The 17,208-nt window shown below is 44.9% G+C and overlaps 1 protein-coding gene and 1 non-coding gene across 2 annotated transcripts in view; one reads left to right on the top strand and one right to left on the bottom strand.

The window, feature by feature from the left end:
• Nucleotides 1–396: 396 nt before the first annotated feature.
• Nucleotides 397–511, bottom strand: LOC119472464. The gene has a single exon (XR_005201607.1). It is a non-coding gene; the product is annotated as a U5 spliceosomal RNA (small nuclear RNA).
• Nucleotides 512–8,853: 8,342 nt separating this feature from the next.
• The window catches only part of DNAJC18 (DnaJ heat shock protein family (Hsp40) member C18), a 31,838-nt gene continuing 23,483 nt past the window's right edge, over nucleotides 8,854–17,208 (top strand). Inside the window, exons 1-2 of the mRNA XM_017536724.2 lie at nucleotides 8,854–8,973; nucleotides 10,498–10,684. Coding sequence (XP_017392213.1) covers nucleotides 8,934–8,973; nucleotides 10,498–10,684 — 227 coding nt within the window. The 5' untranslated portion in view covers nucleotides 8,854–8,933. The remainder of the gene's footprint in view (nucleotides 8,974–10,497; nucleotides 10,685–17,208) is intronic.

Genomic DNA, 17,208 nt, shown 5'->3' with positions numbered 1-17,208 from the left:
AGAAGGAAGTTTTTGTCAGGTTTTATCAGGTTCACCTGGATTTTATTGTTGTTGTTGCTTTTTTTTTTTTTTCTTGAGATGGAATCTCACTCTCTCCCAGGCTGGAGTGCAGTGGCGTGAACTCAGCTTACTGCAACCTCTGCCTCCCAGGTTCAAGCAATTCTCCTGCTTCAGCCTCCTGAGCAGCTGAAACTACAGGTGTGTGCCACCATGCCTGGCTATTCTTTGTATTTTTTTAGGAGAGACGGGATTTCGTCATGTTGGTTAGGCTGATCTCGAACTTCTGACCTCATGTGATTCACCCGCCTCGGCCTTCCAAAATGCTAGGATTACAGGTGTGAGCCACCGCACCCAGCCATTGTTTTTTTCCTTTTATTTTCTTTTCTTCTTTATACTAGTTTTGCTAAAGCAAAACCTCAAAAAAATTAGCTAAAAACTCAAAGTTGCTCCTCTCCACAGGGATCTTTAGTAAAAGGTGAGATTTATATGACCTGAAGAGAAACCAGAGTATCACCTGGTTTATTACATAGAGTTGAGGCAACTGACTAACCACTCCAGCAAAGGAGAGAAACAAGGGACTGTAAACAGCAATCAGTCATCACCAAGAAATAAGTTTTGACTAGGAAATGCCAGTGGGGAGAGGTAAATGAGATGTGGGCAAATGTCCTCCACTTGCCCCTGGGTAGACATGCATCATTTTGGTCTTAGCTATGGGATGAACACTGGGAAGGTTTGCAGTGGGGATGGGTCTATGACTTCATCAACCCAAACCCTCCCCATCTTACCCCATACAACTGTTATCTTCTGTCCTAGATATAGAATAGAAGATTGTAGAAATACTGGAAAGTCATTTAAAGAGAAGGAGGTCTGCTTTCTTAGTCTTAGGCATGTCTACTATAACACTAGTCCGGAAATGAATGTTGGGGAAAATCAAGGCAGAAGTTGTCCATGTGTGTTTTCCAGGAGTACTTAACTTTATAAGAACCAGCTAATTGGCAGTTTGGAACACAGGGAGAATACTGCTTACTCATTCTGAAACAACAGTATGCTATTTTTTCTTTCTTTTTTTTTTTTAAAGATGGGGTTTCACCATATTGGTCAGGCTGGTCTCGAACTCCTGACCTCAGGTGATCTGCCTGCCTCAGCCTCCCAAAGTGCTAGGATTATAGGTGTGAGCCACCGCGCCCAGCTCTCAGTATGCTATTTTTTCTGATTTGGACTTCTCAAGGCGATATGAGAGAGACGGCCTAGAACAAAAAGTTTCATTCTCTGTGTCTCATTAAAACTATTAAAATGAGACTGCAGAAACCTAGTGAGCAGGGCATGGTGGCTCATGCCTGTAATCCCAGCACTTTGGGAGGCCAAGGTGAAAGATCGCTTGAGGTAGGAGTTCAAGACCGTTTTATTATTATAAATAATAATATTAAAATATCGTATTTTATTAGACTGTTTTCACACTGATATAAAGAAATACTGGATAATTTAGAAGGAAAGAGGTTTAATTGACTCACAGTTTCGTATGGCTGGGGAGGCGTCAGGAAACTTACAATCATGGTGGAAGGGGAAGCAGGCACCTTCTTCACAAAGCAGCAGGAGAGAGTCAGCAAGATCAGGGAAAACTGCCTTATAAAACCATCAGATCTCATGAGAACTCACTCACTACCATAAGAACAGCATGGAGGAAATCACCCCCATTATCCAATCACCACCCACCTGGTCTCTTCCTCGACATGTGGGGATTATGGGGATTACAATTCAAGATGAGATTTTCGTGGAGACACCAGCTTGGGCAACATGGCAAGACCTTGTCTCTACAAAAAAATACAAAAATTAGCAGGGTGTGGTGGCACATGCTTGTGGTCCCAGCTACTTGGGGGCTGAGGTAGGAGATCACTTTCTTCTGGGAGGTAGAGGCTGCAGTGAGCCAGGGTTGGTTGTACCACTGCACTCCAGCCTGGGTGACGGGGTAAGATGTGAAAGAAAGAGAAGAAAAAGGAGAAAGAAAGAAAGAAAGAAAGAGAGAGAGAGAGAGAGAGAGAGAGAGAGAAAGAAAGAAAGAAAGAAAGAAAGAAAGAAAGAAAGAAAGAAAAGAAAGAAAGAAAGAAAGAAAGAGAAAGAAAGAAAGAAAGAAAGAAAAGAAGGAAGGAAGGAAGGAAGGAAGGAAGGAAGGAAGGAAGGAAGGAAAGAGAGAGAGAGGGAGAGAGGGAGGGAAGGAAGGAAAGAAAAGGAGGGGGAGGGAGGGAGAGAGGGAAGGAAGGAAGGAAGGTAGGAGGGAAGGAAGGAAGGGAGGGAAGGAAGGAAAAAAGGAGGAGGGAAGGAGGGGGGGAGGGAGGAAGGAAGGAAGGAAGGAAAAAAGAAAAGAAAAGAGAAAAGAACCTACTGTATTCTAAAATCCCCCAGGACAGGGCCTGTAACCTGCCCATGTCTGTAGCTCCTGTGTGACACACTGTGCCCAGCACATCTTAGGTAATATAAACTGGCCCTTGGGTGAAGGAAATCTGGTCATAAAGTTGGGCCCTGGCACAGACTTGCAGGTTGACTTTAGTGAAATTGTCCCCTTTCTCCAAGCCTGTTCTCTTACATTTTTACTTTTTTTTTTGAGACAGGGTCTCACTCCCTCTCCCAGGCTGGAGTGCAGTGGTACAATCATGGCTTACTGCAGCCTTGAGCTCCTGAGCTCAACCAATCCTCCTACCTCAGTCTCCTAAGTAGCTGGGACTCTTGGCATGAGCCACTGCTCCTGGCTAATTTTTAAAATTTTTTTGTAGAGGCAGGCTCTTGCCGTGTTGGCCAGGCTGGTCTCAAACTCCTGAGATCAAGTGATCCTCCTCCCTTGGCTTCCCAAAGTACTGGGATTACAGGTATGAGCCACCATGCCTGCCAGGTTTTAGTGAGATGGCTGGACGACTTGGTCTTCACTATCTTTTCTCATTCTTATATTCCACAGTGCTACAGACTCTAGATGTAAGAACAAATGAACACAGTTTGCTAAGTAGAGATCACTCTGGGTGGGAGCCAGAGACAAGTCTCAAGCAGCTCTGGACAAGCCTTTCACATTTTCAGAAGTTCCATTTCTCCTGTGTACTAACGGGGAAGAATGCCCCCTACCTAGTCCTGGCTACATCACTGGCTAGTGGCTAGGTAAAATGGGATAATACATGTGGAGATTCTTGGGAAGTGAGCGATTGTAGCAGACAGCTTGCAGTGGGGCACCAGCACCCAGGCCCCACTTTAGGATCAAGGCACTTGTTCCCCAGACCTGGGTGTTGGCTGCTGAGGACTCACAGCTAGTTGATGATTGGCTGATCGGGGTTGGGAGTTCGGATGAAGACCTGGACCCCATGCCTCAATTCTCCTCCCCACATTCCTGCCTCCCCAGGAGCGCTCACCAAGAAACCTTTAGTGTGCAAATCTCAGCCTCTAGGAGTCTATTTTGTGGGAGTACCTAACCTATGAAAGCAATACTACAGTATTTTTTCAGGGGAGGGAAGATAGGGTCTGGCTGTGCCATCCAGGCTGGAGTGCAATGGCACAATCATAGCTCACTGCAACCTCGAACTCCTGGGCTCAAACGATTCTCCTGCCTCTCAGCCTCCCAAGTAGCTGGGACTATAGACATGTGCCACCACAACTGCTAATGCATTTGAATTTTTTGTAGAGACGAGGTCTTGCTACGTTGCTCAGGCTGGTCACGAACTACTGGGCTCAAGAGATCCTCCCACCTCGGCCTCCTGAAGTGCTGGGGTTACAGGTGTGAGCCATCACCTTGGCTAGTTTTTGAGACAGAGTTTCATTCTTGTTGCCCATGCTGGAGTGCAATGGCTTGATCTCGCCTCATTGCAACCTCCGCCTCCCGGGTTCAAGCAATTCTCCTGCCCCAGCCTCCCAAGTAGCTAGGATTACAGGTGCCCACTGCCATGTCTGGCTAACTTCTGTATTTTTAGTAGAGACAGGGTTTCAACATGTTGGTCAGGCTGGTCTTGAAGTCCTGAGCTCAGGTGATCCGGCCACCTTGGCCTCCCAAAGTGCTGGGATTACAGGTGTGAGCCACTGCACCCAGCCTTGGCTAATATTTTTTAATTTTAAATAATTCATATATATTTGATTTAAATCTCACAGCCAACAGCACATGACTTACTAGCCAGTTCTGGTCTAACATCCACCATTGGGGTGGAACCCCCTCAGTGACATAACAATGTCGGGGATTCTGTTTGTGCTGTTGTTATTCTGCCTGCCATGGGCACTCAGTACAGCTGCTTGCCATACCGGACTAAACAGGTCAAGGACATGGGGCTTCACTCTAGGAAAGTCGCCTGACATCTTCAGTATAAAGCCACACATTTTCCCCTGACTCTGGGCAATGACCTGCATATATGAGCTGTTAGTCACAAGGTATTTATATGCGGGGGAAGAGGGCGAGAACTGGTATTAATAATCTTTGAGATTGAAAGGCTTTTACCCTGACACTGACACCGCAGTACCACATGAGCCATGTGGATTTTCCTGTTGCTAAGTAACTCTATCCTTTGGGAAGGCGTAGAGGATGAACTCAATGCTGAATTCTGCTCTGGAGCAAACTCTAGTAGGGAAGTTTCTCGTGGAAGATCCTACTATTTATGCAAATCCAAGACCCCACCTCTGACAGGAAATCTGAGTGCAGCCTTCTGCAGCCCTTGCAGCTTCCCTGAAAACCTATCTCATCCTTGATGTCTAGTCAACAGGATGATCATCATTTATAAGATGACTTCCTCCTCTTTCTCACACAGGACTACGTGGTCCTAAAGCAGGAACAGGTGGCAGGGATGGGGGACTTGTGGCAGAATGTCTTTCTCTCATTTCTTCCCCCATCCTGTGGGAGGGCAACCAATAAACCAGCTCAGATACACAGGCCCAGTGGGACAGGAGGATCAGTTACTCAGCTTCTTTCTTCTAGGGCTGGATGGGGCAGCATCTTAGTCATATAGGGCACAGGACAAACCTCAGTATCACCAAAAAGAATCCACTACAGTTCAACACACATTGTTAAAAAGTAAGTGGAGGCTGGGCGTGTTGGCTCATGCATGTAATCCCAACACTTGGGAAGACTCCGGTGAGAGAATCGTTTGAACCCAGGAGTTCCAGGCCAGCCTGGGTAACATAGTGAGATCCTGTGTCGACAAAAAAAAAGAAAAAAAGAAAAAAAAAAGCTGGGCATATTGGCATGCGCCTGTGGTCCCAGCTACTCAGGAGGGATCACTTGAGTCCACGAGATCAAGGCTGCAGTGAGTTGTGATAGCGCCACTGCACTCCAGCCCACATGACAGAATAAGACCCTGTCTCTAAAAATAAAAAAAGTAAGTGGAGAAAACTGAAAGAAACCTGAGGCTGACCCTAAGGTGAAATGGTTTAGCAGATGAAGGATCACTGCAGGCCCCCTTGACCTAGCTCTGACACACAGTTTCCCCAAGCCTGGCTAGTACTACTCTATTCAATTTGAATATGCTGGAAAACACTGTGTGATTCTGTACACCAGTCTTTTCCTGGGTTTGTGGATGTCCTCCTTTCTCTCCTCTTTGAAATTCTTTCCATACCTATCTCCTTCTCTTTGAGAACTGCCTTGGAGATCCCAATTTCTCTTCCCTTACCTCCTTCCCAGCTACCCTCTCACTCTTCCTGTGAGTTGCTTTCTCCTGGCATCTCCATTCTGTACCCTTTGGGCCCATAGCTTCCTCTTTTACAAAACACAGAAATTGAACTTGACAATGGGGACGATTTTCGCTAACTAGCTGATGAGTTTAAGCAAAAACTGACACAGAAATGTTCTCAATGTTGAGCTTTCAAGTTCCATGTCAGTCCAAATGATACAATCTTAAGAAAAATTCAACCAGACACGGTGGCTCATGCCTGTAATCCCAGCACTTTGGGAGGCCAAAGTGGGCAGATCACCTGAGGTCGGGAGTTCGAGACCAGCCTGACTGACATGGAGAAACCCCGTCTCTACTAAAAATACAAAAAATAGCTGGTGTGGTGGCACATGCCTGTAATCCCAGCTATTCAGGAGGCTGAGGCAGAAGAATCGCTTGAACCTGGGAGGCGGAGGTTGAAGTGAGCCGAGATAGGGCCATTGCACTCCAGCATGGGCAACAAGAGTGAAACTCTGTCTCAAAAAAAAAGAAAGAAAAATTCATCCAGAAGTGTTAGCTGAGAGGTAAACAAACTGAAGAATACATTTGGATACTTGGCAATATTTGAGAAGGTCATAATGCTAACTCATTTTTGTTACTGTTCTAGAAGTAAATGAAAAGAAGTCTAGAAAAGAAGGGGATGGAAGGTTTCAGAGGATGAGGAGAGAGGATGCTTAGCTACCAGACAGCTGCTAAGATTTGAGAAGAGACCCCAGCTTCCCAAATCCTGTGCAATACTCTTGAGCCTAGGCTCTGCCCCTAAATAGTCTCATTATTCATAGTTCGTCTTCTCAATCCAGTTAACCCCTACAGTAGTGCTCCAGCAGCCCACTCTCAGCCAAATACCTCTGACTTCATGGTATTCTAGTATCTCCAAGTAGTGCCTCCAGACCTTTCCCTGTGCCCCTGGACTCCAACGTCCACCCCACCCTCAGCTGTTCATCTTCTAGAGCAGGTGGTCTAGCCTCCCAAAACCAGAAAAACTTCCTTTTTATATTCAACCACCTGATAGATGTCCCTGATCAGGTACCTCAGCTGCAGAGCGCAAGTGGCACCTTCAGGATCCAGCTTTCTGTGAGCACACTGCTATCTGGATGAGATTAGGTAGTCAGAGATCCAGTGTCCCAGAGCTGCGCTTTTGACTCATCTCATGGTTCTGGGGCCTCCTTTGCCTCTCAAGTTTAAGGGCATACAAAATTCATCAGATTTAGGATGACCCGAAACCTTCTCATACTATTTCGCTTTTACCATCTTCTTCTCTTTTTGAAAGGGAGAAAATCACTGGTTTTAGTGGCTGGATTCAGGGGTTAGGGTGCATGAAAAGCAGCTTCTCAGCCCTTTTTGGCAGTGTTTTGCTTCTTGTCCTATTTGCAGGTAATGATTGACAGATAGGCAGAAATGGGGTCCAGTTAATCATATCCAAGACTTTACGATATACCCAACACACACACCTTCACTCCTAATTTACAGTGTCAACCCATAAAAAATGGTTTTTCTTCCTCCGAGCCACTCTATAACAGTGGCTAGCATTTATTAAACACATACTACATGCCAGATGAGGTGCTAAAAGCTTGACAAGCATTATCTTATTACGTCCTACAGGAATCCTATGTGGATTTTTTAACCACTATGCTAAATTCCTCCTCCTAAATTAAGTAAAAATGACCAAATTTCTAGACAACTGTTACTTTCTCAGTGCTTAAGGGGGTGGGGGTGGGGGAAGAACGCTGTCTTTAAGTGCTCCAGGAGAAACTGATATTACAAATGACACAAGCCTTTAGTGGTCAACTAGTTTGGTAGTTTTCAAACATGTGGGTTTTCTTTCCTCTAGTAGACCACAAAATACAAAACAGAAAAAAGCAGAACTGCTTTGATTGAAGAAGGTTAAGGTGCTAGTGCCTTCGCTGCTATGCCTTCCTACCCCCTCCCACTCCTCAATAGAAGATCCCAGAGACATCTACACATTGAGCCTTAAGGATTCCCCAATTTAAAAACTACGAATTGAATCCAACCTTTTGATTTTATAGGTGAGGAGACTCAGGCCAAAGAAGAAGGAAAAAGGAGTTTTTCAGGATCACACAATGATTTGTACAAAACTCCAACTATTAATATAATGCCCATACAATTTCTAGGCCAGTGCTTTTTCCACTGAGAGGCCTTGTTCTCTAAGTTCTTAAGTGGGCACGATGTCAGTGATGCCAGGGCTGTGACTGTAGGAAAAGGCTGGAACTGCATGCCCTCTGGGGCTTTTACCCTTCCAAATTTATGTCCAGGAATATACGTCTCTCCCCACTGCCTATGTCGGTTCTAGTCGATATCATGATTGATTTTATCTTCTTGGGTAAGATCTCAGTGAATTCAGGGTAATTTTTTGTTTGGGGATGAACTATAGCCATCCACCTATGAAGAAAGTTGCTTTTATTCTCTGCTAGTCTCCACCCTAACTGGATGGGAAACAGAAATATTTATTTTCTCATTTCCTTTTTACTAATCTCAATGTCTAATCCTTCATAAAAGAAAGGAATGGACTAAAGAGACAACTGGGCTGGAAGAGAGGCAAAGGGTGTCAGAAGGGGTTGGAGTAGGACGAGTTGGAGGAAGGACCGGAACTGCAAAGATGGAGGCTCTAATGCCGGCCCCAATACCTTTTCATGTCTTCTTTCTCCACCCCGACACCCTCTGATGTCCAGTGCCTGAGGAGCTGGGGCAGCAGGGGCATACCAAGATTGCCCTCCAATCCCATAAATCTACATCACTTTTCTATTTTCTTGACTCTTAAGCTTCCAAAGGCTGGAGTCGGCATCTCCAAAACCCATCTCTGAATCTCCAGGGCCTACCACTGACTTTGCACAGAACAAGCATTAGCATATGCTTCAAAGACATCCCTGAGGGGCATAATAGTCATACTGTCACCCTCGAGCCTATAGTTTGCAAAGCCCTTACCAGGCAGGACCTTAGTCGCCCCTCCTTGAATGTCTGGAGGGTTAGGCGGGGACGAAGTGTCTATCGCAACTCTACAAATGAGGAGAGCGATGCTGCAGGCAGCTAGCAGCAACACTCTTCCACTGGTCTCCTGTCGAAGGTCAAGCCCTTTACTTGTGTGCATCTCCCACGGCCTCTCGCGCAGAGCCTGCCGGGAGTTGTAGTCCAGTGCCCCATGAGCTCGTACGGACTGGACTACAATAACCAGAGTGCCCTGCGCTCCGCGCCCCCTTCTCTTTCAGCCTCGGGCGCGGGGAGGCTAGGCAGACCTGCTGATTGGGAACCGAGATGGCGGCGACTCTGGGCAGCGGGGAACGCTGGACGGAAGGTACTAGGTCCCCACCCGAGGGAGGGACAGGGCGGTGTTCGGGAGAAATCAGGGATGAGGATCCTGAAGACGCTCAAGGGCTGAGATCCTGGCCCTGAGGTGAGGGACGGAGGCCTGTGAGAAGATGCTGAGCCAGAGTAGGATGGGGTAGGGAAGCTGGGGACCGACGGCGAGCCAGAGTCACCAGTGACGACTTGTTGCCTCCGGCCCCCAGCCCCGCCCCCGCCCGTGCCCCGCCCAGGACCCGCAGCGGGTCAGGCCCCGCCCGTGCCAGGGTGACTGGAGGGCCCGTGGGGTGCTGCGGTCTCCCCGCAGCTTGCTAACCTGGCCCCTATCCTCCGCCTAACTGGGCCACCTGACCTTCAGTCCCTGTTTGATCATGTCGCTCCAGCCGGCATCAGGACTAGCCTTTTCCACCCTACAGTCAGGCAAAAAGTATTGATCCAATACCTATTGTGTGCCCCGCATTATGCTGATTCTGCAGCGATGACTGACATGAGTTCCTTAGCTCACACGACTCGCCGCCCACTGAGACAGTTTAATGACTGAAGAGCCAATTACAAAACAGGCTAATAATACAAAATGGCCTGGGCTACATAGCAAGGTCAGGGATTTGGGGAGCACACTGATAAGGCATCTAATGCAGACTGGCTGTCAAGGGAGGCTTCTTGCAGAAAGTGTTAGAAACAGTGACAAGAAGGATGTGTTGGAGTTGGAGTTAGCTAGGCCGATTTAGAGGAAGTGTGTCCAGGATCAGTGGGTAGTAGCTGAGGGATGCTAAGCAGAAGAAGGATGTTAAATGCTTTCCCAGGTCCTCCAGAGAAGACATGAGTGCTCTGTCCCTTTTGACTGAATTGCTTATGACCCTCTTTATATTCTACAGGTGTTAGTATTGAATCTTCTCCCTTTAAACCAGGGGTATCCAACCTTTTGGTTTCCCTGGGACACATTGGAAAAAGAATTGTCTTGGTGTCTTGGGCCACACATAAAATTCACTAACACTGTGACAGCTGATGAGATTTAAAAAAAAATTGCAAAAAAACTCATAATGTTCTAAGAAAGTTTACAAATTTGTGTTGGGCTAAAAGCCATGCTGGGCCTCATGCCACCTGTGGGCCACGGGTTGGACAAGCTTGCATTAAACTGTAACCTCTTTGTGGTCAAGAGTAGGTCTTACTCATCTGCCCCCTTGATCTGTCTAGCCAAGTGCCTTGGTACATATTAGTTCTATAATTGTTAGATTAAAAGAATTGAACTCCTCTCTACTTTAAATCTTAGGGGTGGGAGGCACTGCAACAAAAAATGCTATTTTATGAGCAGTGTCTCTTCTGACCATTGACCACAGAGAAACAGATGTTTATTCAGCTTCATATGAATGCTTAAAAGTCAGCATGACCTCCTTAGCCCTGGCCATCATGCTTACCTTCTCATGCTTACGAGCAGCCTCCTAGAGAGTTAAGGTAGGTCAAAAAGTTGATTTTCAGGGTCAGATGGAGACCTAATGGAGGGGCTGTTGCTTTGCAGCTTACATTGATGCAGTTAGAAGAAACAAATACCCAGAAGACACACCACCTGAGAGTCACGACCCCTGTGGCTGTTGTAACTGCATGAAGGCACAAAAGGAAAAGAAGTCTGAGAATGAATGGAATCAGACCCGGCAGGGTGAGGGGAACTCCACTTATAGTGAGGAACAGCTGCTTGGAGTGCAAAGGTGAGCACGTGGTGGGATTAAATGAGTGATTTTATGGAACATGCTTAGAAGAGTACGGGGTTGTGCTATGTAAGTATTGACTGATGACGATGATGATGATTGAAGCATACTAGCTTCGTGACCTCAGAGGGAAGACTGAGTAGAAGTGGAATATTAGGGTATAACATGAACTGACTACCTGCTTCTGCTTTAAGAGAGGCAGCAGAAACCAACTAGACACAACACAAATTTATAGAACATTCTATCAACAATAACAGAATCATTTTCTTCTTAAGGATACACAGAATATTCTCCAGGGTAGACCATATCTTAAGCCATAAAACAAGCCTCAGTAAATTTAAAAAGATTGAAATCATATAGTACATGTCCTCTGAAGTCAAAAACAGAAGGAAATTTGAGAAATTCACAAATATGTGGAAATTAAACTACAAGCTCCTAATAAGCAAATAAGTCACAGAATAAATCACAAGGAAAATTAGAAAATGCTTTGAGTTGAATGAAAATGAAAACAGGACATACTAAAATATATAGGATGCAGCTTAAACAGTGCTTAGAAGGAAATTTATAGCTCTAAATGCTTATATATATTTTTAAAGACCTCAAATCAGTAACCTAATCTACCTTAAGGAACTAGACAGCCTGGACAACACAGTGAAATCCCATCTCTACAAAAAAGAAAAATTAGCTTGGTGTGGTGGCACGTGCCTGTAGTCCCAGCTACTCAGGAGGCTGAGGCAGGAGGATTGCTTGAACCCAGTAGGCTGAAGCTGCAGTGAGTCATGATTGCACCACTGCACTCCTGCCTGAACAACAGAGCAAGACCCTATCTCTCAAAAAAGGAAGGAAGGAAAGAAGGAAGGAAGAAAGGAAGGAAGGAAGGAAGGAGGGAGGGAGGGAGGGAAGGAAGGAAGAAAGGAAGAAAGGATATCCCTACCAATCTAAATACTATGCAAACAAATTAGATAACCTAGGTAAAATCAACAAATGCCTAGAAAGATACAAATTACCGAAACTGACTCAAGAAAAACTGGAGGCCAGGCACAGTGGGTCATACCCTTAGTAGTGCTTTGGGGTGCTCAGGCAGGAGGATTGCTTGAGACCAGGAATTTGAGATCAGCCTGGGCAACATAGCAAGACCCCATCTCTAAAAAAAAAAAAAAAAGGCCGGGCGCAGTGGCTCAAGCCTGTAATCCTAGCACTTTGGGAGGCTGAGGCGGGTGGATCATGAGGTCAGGAGATCGAGACCATCCTGGTCAACATGGTGAAACGCCATCTCTACTAAAAATACAAAAAATTAGCTGGGCATGGTGGTGCGTGCCTGTAATCCCAGCTACTCAGGAAGCTGAGGCAGGAGAATTGCCTGAACCCGGGAGGCGGAGGTTGCGGTGAGCCGAGATCGTGCCATCGCACTCCAGCCTGGGTAACAAGAGTGAAACTCTGTCTCAAAAAAAAAGAAAAAAAAAAAAAAACCTGGTCATGGTGACACATGCCTGTGGTCCCAGCTACTTTAGAGACTGAAGCAGGAGGATACTTGAGCCTAGGAGTCTGAGGTTACAGTAAGCTATGATAGTGCCACTGCACTGCAGCCTGGGTGAGAGTGAGACCTTATTTCCAAAAAAAAAAAAAAAAAAAAAACCCCAAGTAGACCTACAACAAATAAGGAGATTGAATTAACAATCAAAAAACTTTTGGCTGGGCATAGTGGCTCATGCCTGTAATCCCATTATTTTGGGAGGCTGAGGTGAGAGGATGACTTGAGCACAGGAATTCAAGACCAGCCTGGCCAACGTGGCAAAACTTCATCTCTACAATAAAAAACAAACAAAAATCCCCCCACAAAAATTAGCCAAGCATGGTGGTGCACACCTGTAGTCGCAGCTGCTCAGGAGGCTGAGGTGGCAGGATTGATGGAGTCTGGGAGGTCGAGGCTATAGTGAGCAGTGATTGCACCACTGCTCTCTAGTTTGGGTGGCAGAGGGAGAGCCTGTCTGGAAAAAAAAAAAAAAAAAAAACTTCCAATGAAGAAAAGTCCAGGTCCAGCTGTCATCACTGGTGAAGTCTACCAAACGTTTGAGGAAGAGTTAGGACTAATCCTTCATAAACTCTTATAAACTACAAGCGTAGGGAATACTTCCCAAACTCATTCTTTGAGGTCAGTATTACTCTGTAACCAAAACCAGACAAAATTCATGAGAAATATAATATCAGACAAAATATCATAAGAAAACTATTGGCTGGGTGTGGTGGCTCATGCCTGTAATCCCAGCACTTTGGGAGGCCAAGGCAGGCAGATCACAAGGTCAGGAGTTTGAGACCAGCGTAGCCAATATGATGAAACTAAAAATACAAAAGTTAGCCAGGCGTGGTGGCAGGAGCCTGTAGTCCCAGCTACTTCAGGAGGCTGAGGCAGGAGAATTGCTTGAACCCGGGGGATATAGGTTGCAGTGAGCTGAGATCATGCCATTGCACTCCAACCTGGGTGACAGAGCGAGACTCCGTCTCAACAACAAAAAAAAGAAAACTAAACTATCAATCAAGATCCCTTATAGATATAGATTTTAAAATCTTCAATAAAATACTAGCAAAACAAATAAAGCAATGTAAAAGGTATTATACATCTTGACCAAGCAGGATTTATCCCAGTATTGCAGGATTGTATAACACACAAGTCAATGTAACATACTATGCTAATACAATGAAGGACAAAAATCACATGATCATTTCAATAGGTACAGAAAAACCATTAAACAAAATCCAACACTCTTTCATAATACAAAACACTCAAAAAGCTAGGAATAGAAGGGAACTTTTTAACCTGATAAAGTTCATCTACAAAAATCCACAGTTAAAACATCATACTTATAGGTGAACAACTGGGTGTTTTCCCACCAAGATGAGAAACAAGACAAGTATGTCTGTTCACTCTTGCCACTTCTGTTCAGCATTGTACTAGAGGATCAAGTCAGGGCATTTAAGCAAGAAAAAGAAATAAAAGCCATTCAGATTAGAAAGAAGAGTAAAACTACATCCACAGATAACATGATTTTGTAAATAGAAAATCCTAACAAATACACACACACACACACACACACACACACACACACACACAGATACCATTAGAACTAAGTTGAACAAAATTATAGGATATAAGATCAATATACAAAAATTATTGTTTTTCTATATATTAGCAATGAACAATCAAAAAATGAAATTAAGAAAATATAGTTGAGGCTGAGCGTGGTGGCTCATGCCTGTAATCCTAAAACTTTGGGAGGCTGAGATGGGAGGATTACTTGAAGCCAGGAGTTCAAGACCGGGCTGAACAACATAGCAAGATCCTGTCTCTACTAAATAAAAACTTAGCCAGGTGTAGTGGCATGCCCCTGTAATCCCAGCTACTCAGGAGTCTGAGGTAGGTAGATCCCTTGAGCCCAGGAATTCGAGGCTACAGTGAGCTATGATCATCCCACTGCAGTCCAGCCTGGGTAACAAAGCAAGACCCTGTCTCTATAAATAAATAAATAAATAATTTTTTAAAAAAATAAAATACTGTTTGCCTTTGAGTAACACAGGTTTGAACGGCATGGGTTTGAAATGTAGATTTTTTTTTTTTTAGACGAGTCTGGCTTTGTCGCCAGGTGCCAGGCTAGAGTGCAGTGGCGCGATATTGGCTCACTGCAACCTCCGCCTCCTGGATTCAAGCAATTCTCCTGCCTCAGCCTCTCAAGCAGCTGGGACTACAGGTGCATGCCACCACACCTAGCTAATTTTTTTTTTTTTTTTTGTATTTTTAGTAGAGACGGGATTTCACCATGTTGGCCAGGCTGGTCTTGAACTCCTGACATCAGGTGATCCACCTACCTTAGCCTCCCCAAAGTGCTGGGATTACAGGCGTGAGCCACCAAGTCCAGCCCTGACTCATTTTTTTTTTTTTTTTGAGATAGAGTTTCGCCCTTGTTGCCCAGGCTGGAGTGCAGTGACGAGATCTCGGCTTACTGCAACCTCTACCTCCTGGGTTCATGCGATTCTCCTGCCTCAGCATCCCAAGTAGCTAGGACTACAGGTGGGCGCCACCATCTCCAGCCAATTTTTTTGTATTTTTAGTAGAGATAGGGTTTCACCATTTTGGCCAGGATGGTCTTGATCTCTTGACCTCGTGATCCTCCTGCCTTGGGCTCCCAAAGTGCTGGGATTACAGGCATGAGCTATCATGCCTGGCCGGGACTGCCTTTTAAAAGTTATTTTGGATAACTTGGTGTTATGGTGCACACCTATAGTCCCAGCTACTTGGGAGGCTGATGCAGGAGAGCCCAGGAGTTGGAGGCTGCAGTGAGCTATAATCATGCCACTATACTCCAGCCTAGGTGACAGAGATCCTACGCTGTCTCTAAAAACTAATAAAGTTCTTTTGGCCCCGGCCACTCAGAACTCCATGAGTTCAACACCAAAGGCATTAAAGTGGTCTACTTGCCCCCAAATACGTCTCTAATTTCAGCCTCTAGATCAGGAAGGGGGTCATAAGTACCTTTAAGTCTCATTACACATAGTGCTCTATAGAAAGGATTGTCAATACTATGGAAGAGGACCCCAATAAAGAGAACATCATGAAAGTCTGAAGGGATTACACCATTCAAGAGTCCATCATTGTTACAGAAAAAGCTGTGAAAGCCATCAGCCCCAAACAATAAATTTCTGCTGGAGAAAACTATGTCCAGATGTTGTGCATGACCTCATAGGACTGACTACAGAGCCAATCAAGGAAATGATGAAAGATATCAAAAATGCAGTGCCAGAAAACAAACTGACATTAGACCATATGTCAGGTGGGTTCCAGTTATTTGGGACTGCTTTTGACTTCTTTTACAACATGGACCCTTTTATGTAACAGACACTGAACACTAAAGCAAGCAGTGGAAGGAGGATTGATCTGACTGGAAACATTTTTAGAGACATTTAAATAATAAAACAGAAAAGTCAGCCAGGCACAGTGGCTCACACCTGTAATCCTAATACTTTGGGAGGCTGAGGCGGGCAGATTACCTGAGGTCAGGAGTTCAAGACCAGCCAGGCCAACATGGTGAAACCCCGTCTCTACTAAAAATACAAAAAAATTAGCTGGGTGTGCTGGCATGTGCCTGAAATCCCAGCCTCTCTAGAGGCTGAGGCAGGAGAATCGCTTGAACCTGGGAGGTGGAAGTTGCGGTGAGCCAAGGATTGTGCCATTGCACTCCAGCCTGGGCAATAAGAGCAAAACTCTGTCTCAAAAAAAAGAAAAAGAATGAGGTAGGCCAGGCGTGGTGACTCATGCCTATAATCCCAGCACTTTGGGAGGCCAAGGCAGGTGGATCACTTGAGGTCAGGAGTTTGAGACCAGCCTGACCAATATAGTGAAATCCTGTCTCTACTAAAAATACAAAAAGTTAGCTGGATATAGTAGCACGATCCTGCAGTCCCAGCTACTCGGGAGGCTGAAGCAGGAGAATTGCTTGAACACAGGAGGCAGAGGGAGGTTGCGGTAAGCCAAGATTTTGCCACTGCACTCCAGCCTGGGTTCCATCTCAAAAAAAAAGAATGAGGTAGATATATGATACTAATTAACATTTATTTAGTATTAGATGCTTTCAAGCTCTTTGATGAAGACTTTAATCATAAAATCAACTCTGAGAAATATAGGTATAATTATTAGCCCATTTCAGAAGATAACACCAAGCTCTAGAGGTTAAGTACACAGCAAAATCAAATCTAAATTAAGGCATGTTGACTCCAGAGTTCATCTCTAGTCCAGCAGTTCTCAAAGGTGTTTGGGGAGCCCCAAGACCCTTTTAAGGGATAGGTATACAAGTTTAAAACTGTAGTCATAATGATACAAACATGTTACTTATCTTTTTCACTGATTTTCTCATGATTGTACAGTAGAGTTTTTGAGAGGCTACATGACATGTAATTATATCATCACTGTTTAGAAAATTTTTGTTTTCATTTCTGGTATAGTAAATGTGGATTGATACAAGTCATATAAACAAAAGCTCTTTTGAGGTCTTTGGTAATTTTTTTTCTCTTCCTGGACCACTCCTATCAGTAATTTTTTTAGAGTATACAGTGTTGCGGAGTTCAAAAGTTCAGAACTGCCACTCTAACCTAAACTATTGTCTAGTCTAAACTATTATTCTATACTCATCTCTATATGTTAAGGATTGATCTCCAAGATACACTGTTTTTTGGTTGTTTGTTTTTTAGAGACAGGATCATGCTCTGTTGCCCAGGCTAGAGTGTAGTGGAATAATCATAGCTCGCTGCAGCCTCAAACTCTTGGGCTTAAGTGATCCACCTGTCTTGGCCTCCTGAGTAGCTGGAACTCCAGATGCAAGGCACCATGCCTGGCTTTTTAAATTTTTTCATAGAGATAGAGTCTCACCATCCTGTCCAGGCTGGCCTCAAGCTCTTGGCCTCAAGCAATCCTCCCACCTCAGCCTTCCAAAGCACTGGGATTACAAGTGTGAGCCAACATGCCCAGCCCAATTTTT

The sequence above is a fragment of the Cebus imitator genome, unplaced genomic scaffold, assembly GCF_001604975.1.
Source record: "Cebus imitator isolate Cc_AM_T3 unplaced genomic scaffold, Cebus_imitator-1.0 Scaffold101, whole genome shotgun sequence".
In the NCBI taxonomy this organism is placed as follows: domain Eukaryota; kingdom Metazoa; phylum Chordata; class Mammalia; order Primates; family Cebidae; genus Cebus; species Cebus imitator.
Note: the sequence above shows the minus strand (reverse complement) of the source record. Positions and strands in the feature narration are given on the sequence as shown.